This window comes from Odontesthes bonariensis, chromosome 3, assembly GCF_027942865.1.
Source record: "Odontesthes bonariensis isolate fOdoBon6 chromosome 3, fOdoBon6.hap1, whole genome shotgun sequence".
NCBI lineage: Eukaryota > Metazoa > Chordata > Actinopteri > Atheriniformes > Atherinopsidae > Odontesthes > Odontesthes bonariensis.
Genome location: NC_134508.1, coordinates 2,484,100 through 2,496,758, shown reverse-complemented (window position 1 = coordinate 2,496,758; position 12,659 = coordinate 2,484,100). Strand labels below are relative to the sequence as shown.

Below are 12,659 nucleotides of genomic sequence, written 5' to 3'. Positions count from 1 at the left end.
AAACCTTCCAACTTCCAGTCCTGTGCACCCTTCATTGGCTCCCTGTCAGCTTTCGGGTGAAATTGAAGGTTTTATTGATTGTTTTTAAGTGTTTAAACTCTACGGGCCGTCTGCTGCAGCCCTACACTCCTCCCAGAGCCCTGAGGTCAGCTGACCAGCTCCTGTTGGCTGTTCCCAAAGCTGAAGACCAGAGGTGATGGAGGTGATGGAGCATCCAGTAGGGCTGTCAGTACTGCAAAATTTGGTATTGATCCAATACCAAGTAAATACAGTACAGCCAGTTTTACCGATACTTTTTACTACTACCATCTACTTTTGTGTAGGGGAGAGCAATGTATCATAATTAATTAAGTGAATGCATCATCAATATGCAAATTTGAATGAAAACTTGAATTTTCATGATTATTAAATTATTATGTAAGTTTTCCTTTAATTAATCATGTTTATGATGATAATAAAACACAGGAAAAAGTTTTCAGGCAAATAAAAACACTTTTATTAAGTAACTCAGAAATGTTTATAAATCAAATCAAATCAAATGTATTTATAACACATTTCATGTACAGAACAGTTCAAAGTGCTTCACATAAAATAAAAGCATTGCAGCAGGGAGTGGAAGAAGCATTAAAATACATAAAAGAATATAAAGAGAAACAAATAAAATAATTTAAATGAATTTAAAAACCAGCAACAGTCCAGATAAGTTCAAAGATATCGTGCAGATTTCATGCATAGACACATGAGAACAGAAATGTCTTTAACCTGGATTTAAAAATGTCTCCATTTGGTGAAAGTTTAATCTCCACTGGCAGTTTGTTCCACTTGTTTGCAGCATAACAGCTAAATGCTGCTTCTCCATGTTTAGTCTGGACTCTGGACTGGACCAGCTGACCTGAGTCCTTGGATCTAAGAGCTCTGCTGGCTTTTTTTTTTTTTTAATTTCTCTTTTTTTGTCTTGTTGCTGCTGTGGCAAGTGAATTTCCCCGTTGTGGGATAAATAAAGTACAATCTAATCTAATCAGTTTACAGAATACTCATTCAGAAATATAGAAATACAACAAACTCTGAAGAGAATCAACATAATAATGGGGTATTTTGGTATTGAGAATGAGGAGTCACGTGAGCCGGTCGGCCATGTTGGCAGGAGATGCTATTGGTTGCCAGGGGCAACGCCATCAGAACTTAACGGAGGTGCGCCAATATATTCCAGATATCTTTAAATTTCCCGCATTTGTCATTTCGGCAGGACAGAGACGAATACAATAAAAAAAAAGAAGGAAAGCAAAGCAATGCAGAAAGATAAGGCGAAAGAAAAGCGACCTTACAGGGACAAGCGCAAAGCAGCGGTGTTTGGAGAAGCTCTCGGGATCCTTACGGGCTCCCTGCAGCAGAATGGCACAGAGACCTGGACCAGTTACCTCCGTGCACATATAGGACATAGTAAAATATAGTAGTAAAAGTCACAAATCTTTTAGAATCTTACGAGACTTTCTGCTGTGGCTGGGTGCAGGACTTGGCCATCTACAAGCCAATACTTCACTGTGTTATCATCACCGCTCAGAAAGTTCTCATTCATCCCATATTCATCAAGCTCCCTCTTCAGCTCTCTGTTTTCTTCCATAAGACTGTTGATGACATCTCGCCTGGATGTGCAGAGTCCACGTCCCATGTCCTGGGCTGGTGATGGCGGCTGCTGCAGATGCTGGGTCCTGCGCTGCACTTGCCGCTGATATCGAGCTACATCTGTCTCTTTAACATCATTGTGGCCTAATCGCAGGGATGGTTTCCAGTCAGGATGGTTCTCCAACATCTCATATGACGGCTTACCTACAACAGAATAAACAGTTTATGAAAAAATCTATGCAATCGATGGCAAACCCATCACAGAACACATGCAAAATAAAGATACAGCCTGAGAGGGTAACGCTGCTCATGGAATGGCAAAAGGCCTGAGGGGGTACACATTAACACGTAGGGCTCGGGCACACGCGCTGCATTCTGGGATATGGTCGCCATATTGGAGGCACAATCTATCTTAAACAAACCGAGGCAAGACAGAGATCAAGGACCAAACAGTGAGAGAAAAGCATGTTAAAATGGAAGAAAGGATGTGGGATATACCGGGATACATTACAGAAGGAAGCCAGAGATCGGTACATACAGAAGATTGGCGTTATAAACGGACTGGACCCCAATGAAATACCGAGCAAGGAATGGAGTGTCGACGAAGATTTACTGCCTAAGTTCACCCTTTCGGACATAATTGCGTATATAGTATGTGGTGTCAGTGCTTATACTTTGCAACAGTTTCAATTCTAATGACACTTTACACTTTTGTCATGTTACTCTACTTGTAAATAAATAATGAAACACACACACTTGGCTGTATCTCAAAGCATATTTATTTCAGACGACTTCAACTTTGCACAACACTCCTGCTCATGGTGGTCAGAGTACAACATACAGACACAATCTTGTCACAGAATGTTTTGTCTTCACCTTCGCATGGCAAAACTATGTTGATAGGTACTTTTGCTGACAAAAAGGTGTTTCTGACAGTTCCAATCGCCCTTTCCACGTGAATTCGGAGATGGGCAATTTTCCTTGTATTTTCCACATTAAATTAAGATTAAGATCAGATTTATTGTCATGTATACATGCATACACACGAAATTTGTCCTCCGCTTTTAACCCATTGAGACATCCCTTGCTTCCAACTGACAGTGTCCTCTTGTGAAGGCGGGGATCTTTACCTCAGCACACAAAAGTCTGTAACTTACCAGAATGAAAATGCAGAGAACACACTCTCATCGACACCGGGATTGAGTGGAAAGTTATGTTTGGTCGTCTTACAGCAGCGATCCATGCTAGTCGACGACGCTTTGTTATCTCGGACACTTGGTCTCCGTGGGTGCGCCTCCAAGCAGGAAACCGGTAAAAAGATAAACCATTTACGATCCCCCCCCCATTCCTGTCACGGCTTACGCTATTGCACCCCGCGACACAGCAACGTGCGACCATAGACAATAAGTAAGATAGATAAACCAACGAAGAAAGTTAAAAGACCAGGCGGGAGTACGTCCTGCGCAGTGGAAAACAATGTAAACAAAACAGTTCTGCGCCTCCAGTATGGCCGCCGCTCACGTAGTGACGTCACATGGGGAGGGAGGAAACCATCTTTTGTTGCTCTCAAAGACGAACTCAAATTTTATTTTAACTCTTTAGAAGGACTGAACAGCCGATATGCCGAAATGATTATTGATTTAATGGCAACTTATCATTTTTTTCCCTCTTTTGGTTAGTTGTTGCACTGTGCCCCGCCTTTTCAATGTTTGTCTTTGATGTGTTGTTAAAATAAATAAAAAAATGGGGAGCAGCCAGGAGGAGGAACAGCCGGAGTCGGCCGGTGTTTCCAGTCGGACAGATATTTGGTGACACCACAGCGTCCAACCCCAAAACAAACCCTCGTGAAGCTGCCAGGTTAGCTCCACGGTGTTCAGCTGTGCTAACAGTTAGCTTCAGCCGTGCTAACAGTTAGCTTCGGTTAAGCTCCAGCTCTGACCCGGACCCGGCCGGTACCGGTACCGGCAGCATGCAGGCGGACTTCCGGCCTCCCCGGCGGCGCACACGGGTTCAGGAGGGCTTCGAGGCTCCGCTGCCGGTGACCCGGATCCCGGAGGAGCGGAGCCACTACCGGGCGGAACTCATCAACCAGCAGGTGCTGGTCCGGCACCCGGACCACATCCAGAAGGTCCACAACCAGGTCTGTCCCGGTCTGCTTTATGCAGAACCGAACAGCGCAGCTGGATCTCAGCCAGGTCCAGATGTGTATCACCATGGCAACCGAAGCTGGAAACCTCACCTCATCTCAAGCCAATTAGAGTCCAATTTAATCCAATTCATTAAATTCCAAATTAGTCCAGTTCACACAGAGCCAATTAAAAAAGTAGCTTAACTCAGGACACCAGCAGACTGCATCTAAACTTCTCTCTGATCCGATCCCCCGTCCTGAGCGTGCACTGTGGAGAGAAAAAACTCCCTTTGAACAGGGAGAAACCTCCATCAGAGCCAGGAACCAGGAACCATCTGCCTGGACCAGCTGGGGCTGAGAGGACAGAAAAGAGGGGACAACAAGCAGCGTAACACCAGGCCAGAGATACCTGCTGAGAGAGAGGCTGTGTTCGAAAAACCGCATACTACATACTACATACTACATACTACATACTTACATACTACATACATACTACATACTTACATACTACATACATACTACATACTTACATACTACATACTACATACTACATACATACTACATACTACATACTTACATACTACATACTACATACTTACATTCTACATACTTCCATACTGCATACTCATCGATCAGACAGTATGTAGAGCGTTTACCCACAATGCATTTCGCTCCTGCCCGAGCCGAAATCAGCCGGCCTGAAGCTGATTTCCCTTAAGCTCTAAACTCTGTAAACTTTAGCAACATTTGAAACATTTTCAGGTGAGAAAGTAGTCGTTTAGATCCCCAACGTGTTGAAAACCTGACAAAATACCGGCTGTTTACAGTTTTGTTCCCACGAGTTCGGCGCTACTAAAGCTAGCCGCAGTGAGCAACGCACTTCCGGTTATTTTCACAAAATAAAATACCCGTTGCCTTTTATCATAGGGAAAGCCATTACCATACAATTGGTGCTTTTGTTTTGAAAACAGGAAGTGAACCGACCCTCGTTGTAGCTAGCTTGAAACTTCCGTTTTGACAGGAAATGACGATCGACGACGTCACGTTACGTTGCATCTTGGGTAGTTTGAGTATGAGTAGTAACCTCATGATGCATACCCAACATTTCGGAGAATCTAGTATGCATCCGGGAACTTCTCGCTGACTCAAACTCGCTTACTAACTCAAAAAGTTAGTAGGAGTAGTAGGAGAAGTATGCGGTTTGGAACACAGCCTTTGTCTCAGCTGCTGTGTTACTGTCAGTGATTCTGATTGGTCAGCTGAGCTCACCTTTGTTCAGACTTGAGTTGTGGGACAGGTGAGGTGTCCAGCATCCGTTGCCCTGGTGACACATCAGGTAAGAGGTGAAGAGGTGCAGATCTGAACCTCTGACTCTGACCCAGGTCTCTCTGAGATCACCTGACTGTCGCAGTGCCTGTTTGCCCTGAGTTTAGCCTCACAGGCCCAACCGTCTTTTGCTCTTTTCAGGGTTACTTTGGGAAAGGCGTCCTGTCCAGAGCCAGACCCGACCACAGCATCTCAGACAAATGGGAGCGTGAGTTTACACCTGCACAATGACTTCACCGTCGGTCTGATCCAATCAGAGCCGCTCAGCGCAGTCAGCTGGTCTCTTTCTGTTACAGAACACGAAGGTTTGGTCCTCCCTGTCGTCTCTCTGTCCAGGTCAGTGACATCACTTCCTGTCGTTCTTCACTGGTGTCCGGTTTGTTTTTGTTTATTCTGATGACCCCCCCCCACTTCACAGGTACGAGGAGCTGCTCAGGTGGGCAGAGGCAGCTCTCTCTGCTCAGGGATTGGATGAAGAGGCTGCCAATCAAACCATGCTCAGACTGACTCAGGCGGTGGACTTGGAGGACGTGAGGAGGGGGATGGGCGGAGGCGAGGAGGCGGGGCACGAGAGAATGGAGGAGGCGGAGTCTGAGGCGGGGCCAGAGGCGAAGAGAAGCTGCAGGTAGAAACCTTCATTTCTAATCTTATTGAAGGAAGCAGTTCTGGCAGAACCAGTTCTGGACGGGTCCGGTAGTCCTACAGATCAGCTGTCACACACCTGAAAACACTCCTGTCATCATTCAGGTCGGATCCACAGGACCAGAACCCTGAACACGATCCTGATCCTGGCTCTGACCAGGACTCTGACTCCGGTCCAGATTCTGGTTCTGATTCAGCCTCTGAACCAGAACCTGCACCTTTAGTTCCAGGTCCTGGTTTTGTCTTGGTGGTCTCTGAAAATGAGGTGAGTCCTCATCTGAGGCTGTTATTTATGTGTGCTTGTTTGTGTTTACATGTTGTTGTTTAGATGTTGTTGTTTACGTGCTGGTTACGTGTTTTTGTTGTTTAGATATCGTTGTTGTTTAGATGTTGTTTACGTGCTGGTTACGTGTTGTTTAGATATCTTTGTAGTTTATGTGTTAGTTATTTACGTATTGTTTGTTACCAGTTGTTGTTTCGATACAGTTGTTGTTTAGATGTTGCAGTTTATGTGTTGCTGTTGACATGCTGTTGTGTTTTTCCAGGATGGAGGCGGAGTCAGGGAGGTCAGGCGGAGTCCCCTGTCATTTACAGAGTACCTGCAGCTCAGTCTGGAGGAGGTAACACACCTGCCAGCTCAACTGTGTGCTCACCTGTCTGCTCACCTGTGTGCTCACCTGTCTGCTCACCTGCGTGCTCACCTGTCTGCTCAGCTGTGTGCTCACCTGTCTGCTCACCTGTGTGCTCACCTGTCTGCTCACCTGCGTGCTCACCTGTCTGCTCACCTGCGTGCTCACCTGTCTGCTCACCTGTGTGCTCACCTGTCTGCTCACCTGTGTGCTCACCTCTGTACTCACCTGTGTGCTCATCTGTGTGCTCACCTGTGTACTCACCTGTGTGCTCACCTCTGTACTCACCTGTGTACTCACCTCTGTACTCACCTGTGTGCTCACCTGTCTGTTCACCTGTGTGCTCACCTGTGTGCTCACCTGTGTGCTCACCTGTATGCTCACCTCTGTACTCACCTGTCTGTTCACCTGTGTGCTCACCTCTGTACTCACCTGTGTGCTCACCTGTGTGCTCACCTGTGTGCTCACCTGTATGCTCACCTCTGTACTCACCTGTGTGCTCACCTGTGTGCTCACCTCTGTACTCACCTGTGTGCTCATCTGTGTGCTCACCTGTGTGCTCACCTGTGTACTCACCTGTGTGCTCACCTCTGTATTCACCCATGTGCTCACCCGTGTGCTCACCCGTGTGCTCACCTGTGTGCTCACCTCTGTACTCACCTGTGTGCTCACCTCTGTACTCACCTGTGTGCTCATCTGTGTGCTCACCTGTGTGCTCACCTGTGTACTCACCTGTGTGCTCACCTCTGTATTCACCCGTGTGCTCACCCGTGTGCTCACCCGTGTGCTCACCTGTGTGCTCACCTGTGTGCTCACCTCTGTACGCACCTGTGTGCTCACCTGTGTTCTCACCTGCGTGCTCACCTGTGTGCTCACCTGTGTGCTCACCTGTGTGCTCACCTGTGTGCTCACCTGTGTGCTCATCTGTGTGCTCACCTGTGTGCTCACCTGTGTACTCACCTGTGTGCTCACCTGTGTGCTCATCTGTGTGCTCACCTGTGTGCTCACCTGTGTACTCACCTGTGTGCTCACCTCTGTATTCACCCGTGTGCTCACCCGTGTGCTCACCCGTGTGCTCACCTGTGTGCTCACCTGTGTGCTCACCTCTGTACGCACCTGTGTGCTCACCTGTGTTCTCACCTGCGTGCTCACCTGTCTGCTCACCTGTGTGCTCACCTGTGTGCTCACCTCTGTGCTCACCTGTGTGCTCACCTGTCTGCTCATCTGTGTGCTCATCTGTGTGCTCACCTGTGTGCTCACCCGTCTGCTCACCTGTGTGCTCACCTGTGTGCTCACCCGTCTGCTCACCTGTCTGCTCACCTGTATGCTCACCTCTGTACTCACCTATGTGTTCACCCGTCTGCTCACCTGTGTACTCACCTCTGTACTCACCTGTGTGCTCACCCGTCTGCTCACCCGTCTGCTCACCTGTGTGCTCACCTGTGTGCTCACCCGTCTGCTCACCTGTGTACTCACCTCTGTACTCACCTGTGTGCTCACCCGTCTGCTCACCTGTGTACTCACCTCTGTACTCACCTGTGTGCTCACCCGTCTGCTCACCCGTCTGCTCACCTGTGTGCTCACCTGTGTGCTCACCTGTGTGCTCACCTGTATGCTCACCTCTGTACTCACTTGTGTGCTCACCCGTCTGCTCACCTGTGTACTCACCTCTGTACTCACCTGTGTGCTCACCTGTGTGCTCACCTGTATGCTCACCTCTGTACTCACTTGTGTGCTCACCTGTATGCTCACCTGTGTGCTCACCTGCCAGCTCATCTGTGTGCTCACCTGTGTGCTCACCTCTGTACTCACCCGTCTGCTCATCTGTGTGCTCACCTGTATGCTCACCTGCCAGCTCACCTGTGTGCTCACCTGTGTGCTCACCTCTGTACTCACCTGTGTGCTCACCTGTGTGCTCACCTGTATGCTCACCTCTGTACTCACCTGTGTGCTCACCTGTGTGCTCACCTGTATGCTCACCTCTGTACTCACCTGTGTGCTCACCTGTGTGCTCACCTGTGTACTCACCTGTGTGCTCACCTGTGTGCTCACCTGTGTACTCACCTGTGTGCTCACCTGTCTGCTCACCTGTGTGCTCACCTGGGTGCTCACCCGTGTGCTCACCTGTCTGCTCACCTGTGTACTCACCTGTGTGCTCACCTGGGTGCTCACCCGTGTGCTCACCTGTCTGCTCACCCGTGTACTCACCTGTGTGCTCTCCTGTGTGCGCACCTGTGTGCTCACCTGTGTGCTCACCTGTGTGCTCACCTGGGTGCTCACCCGTGTGCTCACCCGGGTGCTCACCCGGGTGCTCACCCGTGTGCTCACCCGTGTGCTCACCCGTGTGCTCACCCGTGTGCTCACCTGTCTGCTCACCTGTGTGCTCACCTGTGTGCTCACCTGTATTTCTGCACCAACAGGCATTCTTCCTGGTCTACAGCCTGGGCTGCCTGTCTGTCTACCTGCACCAGGTAACTCTCCGTCTCCAGCCTGTCTTCTGTCGATCTGTAGAATCAGAAAGTGACCTCATCCCTCTTCTGTCCTGTGATTGGTCAGGAGCCTCTGTCAGTCATCCAGCTTTGGAGGAAGCTCCGGACACTGCATCCCGACTTCATCAGCTCGTACGCAGCGTATCATCACTTCCGCAGCAGGGGGTGGGTCCCTAAAGGAGGGGGAGGAGCCAAGTACGGCGTTGATCTCAGTAAGACACACAAACACACCTGTCAGGTGGAGGCTACTGTGAACATGTGACCCGGTAAGCTGAGCTGCTACAGAATGCGAAGCTGACGTTACGCCGTGTTGAATTCTGGGAGTTTTCATTACTTGAGTTCTGGCCCAGGTTACTAATTAGACCATAAAAGTGGGTCAGATTCTGATCGGGTCTTTTGTGACTGGGGCGTGGTTAGTATTTGTGGGGGCGTGGTTTCTATTAATGTGGGCGGGATCTTTTGTGACGGGGGCGTGGTTAGTATTTGTGGGGCGTGGTTTCTCTTTATGGGGGTGGTGTCTTGTGTGACTGGGGCGTGGTTTCTATTTAAGGGGGCGGGGTCTTGTGTGACTGAGCGTGGCTTGTATTTATGGGGCGGGGTCTTGTGTTACTGGGGTGTGGTTTGTATTTATGGGGGCGGGGTCTTGTGTGGCTGGGCGTGACTTGTATTTATGGGGGCGGGGTCTTGTGTGGCTGGGGCGTGGTTTGTATTTATGGGGGCGGGGTCTTGTGTGACTGAGCGTGGCTTGTATTTATGGGGGCGGGGTCTTTTGTGGCTGGGGCGTGGTTTGTATTTATGGGGGCGGGGTCTTGTGTTACTGGGGTGTGGTTTGTATTTATGGGGGCGGGGTCTTGTGTGGCTGGGGTGTGGTTTGTATTTATGGGGGCGGGGTCTTGTGTGACTGAGCGTGACTTGTATTTATGGGGGCGGGGTCTTGTGTGGCTGGGGTGTGGTTTGTATTTATGGGGGCGGGGTCTTGTGTGACTGAGCGTGGCTTGTATTTATGGGGCGGGGTCTTGTGTTACTGGGGTGTGGTTTGTATTTATTGGGGCGGGGTCTTGTGTGACTGGGCGTGGATTGTATTTATGGGGGCGTGGTCTTGTGTGACTGGGGCGTGGCTTTTATTTATGGGGGCGGGGTCTTGTGTGACTGAGGCGTGACTTGTATTTGTGGGGGCGTGGCTTGTATTTGTGGGGGTGTGGCCTTGTATTTATGGGGGAGGGGCTTGTGTGACTGGGGCGTGACTTGTATTTGTGTGGGCGTGGCTTGTGTGACTGGGCGTGGTTTGTATTTATGGGGGCGGGGTCTTCAGTCACCGATCGAAAAACATTGATCATGACATTTTGTCGTGTGTCTGTTTTCAGTGCTGTACAGGAAGGGACCACCTTTCTACCACGCCAGGTAACACACACCATCATCACGCTGACGTCCTGTGTCGCAGGACTTCCTCGCAGCATCAATGTTTGGAACGCTCTGAGCTGCAGGTCGGTGACCTCACACCTCCTCAGATTGACCCTGTCCTCTCCCCGTAGTTACTCTGTGGTAATCGAGCGGACTGACGAGGCGTTTAGGGGCTCCACGTTGCGCCCGTTCTCATGGCGCTCTCTGGCTGCTCTCAGCAGGATCACGGCTAACGTCTCCAAGGTAACGGCGTGCCAGTTGTTTCCTGTCAAGACGCCGCAGTTCCTGTGTCTCTGATGGTGAACCGTGTTTATCTGACAGGAGCTGATGCTGTGTTACATCATCTACCCAGCCGACCTATCAGAGGCAGAGCTGGACTCACCTGTGTGCCTCAGCAGGCTGAAGGTTCAGGTAACTCCTCCTCCTGAGCTGGTCACGTGATCTGTGAAGTCACACTTTTAACATTCAAAGGAAATGTACTTACGATTTCTTGTGACCTGAAGTTCTTTTGCCTACCGATGTTGAACACACTTATTGTAAGTCGCTTTGGATAAAAGCGTCTGCAGAATGACCGTAATGTAATGTGATGATGAGGTTGAAGCACATGGATCACATTTACATAATCTTAAAGGTAGAGAGGGTGTCTGCTTCCTGAAGCCAAACTGGCAGCTGGTTCCACAGAGAGGGGCCTGATAACTGAAGGCTCTGCCTCCCAAACTGGCAGCTGGTTCCACAGAGAGGGGCCTGATAACTGAAGGCTCTGCCTCCCAAACTGGCAGCTGGTTCCACAGAGAGGAGCCTGATAACTGAAGGCTCTGCCTCCCAAACTGGCAGCTGGTTCCACAGAGAGGGGCCTGATAACTGAAGGCTCTGCCTCCCAAACTGGCAGCTGGTTCCACAGAGAGGGGCCTGATAACTGAAGGCTCTGCCTCCCAAACTGGCAGCTGGTTACACAGAGAGGGGCCTGATAACTGAAGGCTCTGCCTCCCAAACTGGCAGCTGGTTCCACAGAGAGGGGCCTGATAACTGAAGGCTCTGCCTCCCAAACTGGTAGCTGGTTCCACAAGAGAGGGGCCTGATAACTGAAGGCTCTGCCTCCCAAACTGGCAGCTGGTTCCACAGAGAGGGGCCTGATAACTGAAGGCTCTGTTGGGAAAATATCTTACAATGAGATCTTTAAGATATGATGGAGCTCGGTCATTAAGAGCTTTATATGTGAGGAGAAGAATCTTAAATTCTATTCTGAATTTAACAGGGAGCCAATGAAGAGAAGCTAAAACTGGAGAAATATGATCTCTGCTGTTAGTTCTCATCAGAACTCTGGCTGCAGCATTTTGGATCAGCTGGAGACTTTTCAGCCCAATAATAAAGAGTTACAGCAGTCCGACCCTGAAGTAATAGATGCATGGAGCAGTTTTTCTGCATGACAGACAGGATGTTCCTGATTTTAACAATATTACGAAGATTAAAGAAGGCGGTCCTGGAAACCCGACTGAGCCGATCTGCTCGGTCGGTGGGTTGGTGAAAGTTTGCTCATGTGGTTTTTGTGTCTCCTCAGGAAGTGATCGTCAACAGGTGGGTTTCCTCCAGAGAGCGAGCTGAGCAGGACGACATCTGATTGGCTGATTAGCAGTGATGTCACAGAGAGACTGGTGGGAGCCAATCAGAAAGAAGACGGATGTGGATCCAGAGGCTCCTTCAGCTCTGAGGACGAGCCTCGCTGAAGTGTAGAAACGCTCAGATGCTGTAAATCTGGTCCATTAGCTCTTCATCCTGACCGTTCATGTGTTTGGCTCCTCGGGATTCGCCACCTGAGAACCGCAAACCTCCTTCACTGAAGAGTGAATCAGCATTTCTGTTGTCAGCTCTTGTTCCCTCGCTGTAATCTTTCAGTTTTGTCCGTTTTCTTCCCTCTGAGCATCGCAGACTGCAGCTGTGGGTAAAACTGGTGACTGAGAGTCAGAGCTCATCTGTCTCCCTCTGAACACTACTCTGATGGAAATTTGATGAAGAGAGGCAAAGATTTCAAAAACTGTACAAGACTCCAGCTGTTCAGAAGACGGAGACAACAACAAATCTCTCTTCACCCCGTATGTTTGTTGTTTTGTGCAGGCTGATCTAACATGGTGAGACTGTGACTTTATAACTAAAGTTATCATTTCAAACAATAAAAAAGAAAGAAGTGAAATATGTTGTTTCTGCTGTTCTTATTTTGATCTTCATCTATCTCAGCACAGCTGGATAAAAAATTATCCTTTCTTTAGTAGAGGATGCTCTAATTTTTCATTCATTTGAATGGAAATGTTCCTACGAACAAAACAACACAGCTGACATCATCACTGTTCTCCCAGAACCAGTTTGAACCAGAGGACATGAATGAGGTTCTCAGGTAATAAAACCGCAGCCAGAATAATAAAAAAA

General features: G+C 49.0%; 1 protein-coding gene across 1 annotated transcript; it reads left to right on the top strand.

Moving 5' to 3' along the window:
• Positions 1-3,210: 3,210 nt before the first annotated feature.
• Positions 3,211-12,426, top strand: tsen2 (TSEN2 tRNA splicing endonuclease subunit). Its single transcript, XM_075460092.1, has 12 exons — positions 3,211-3,763; positions 5,219-5,285; positions 5,374-5,413; positions 5,496-5,702; positions 5,825-5,984; positions 6,265-6,339; positions 8,769-8,819; positions 8,905-9,049; positions 10,202-10,238; positions 10,370-10,481; positions 10,560-10,649; positions 11,797-12,426. The coding sequence occupies exons 1-12, from the start codon at positions 3,593-3,595 to the stop codon at positions 11,854-11,856; spliced, it is 1,215 nt and encodes a 404-aa protein (XP_075316207.1). The 5' UTR covers positions 3,211-3,592; the 3' UTR covers positions 11,857-12,426.
• Positions 12,427-12,659: the final 233 nt, after the last annotated feature.

Excerpts from the sequence above, each read along its gene's own strand:
- tsen2 (XM_075460092.1), top strand. The coding sequence starts at position 3,593 with ATGCAGGCGGACTTCCGGCCTCCCCGGCGGCGCACACGGGTTCAGGAG. Across the intron at positions 3,764-5,218 it reads TCCAGAAGGTCCACAACCAG|GGTTACTTTGGGAAAGGCGT; the intron begins GTCTGTCCCGGT and ends TGCTCTTTTCAG. Across the intron at positions 5,414-5,495 it reads CCTGTCGTCTCTCTGTCCAG|GTACGAGGAGCTGCTCAGGT; the intron begins GTCAGTGACATC and ends CCCACTTCACAG.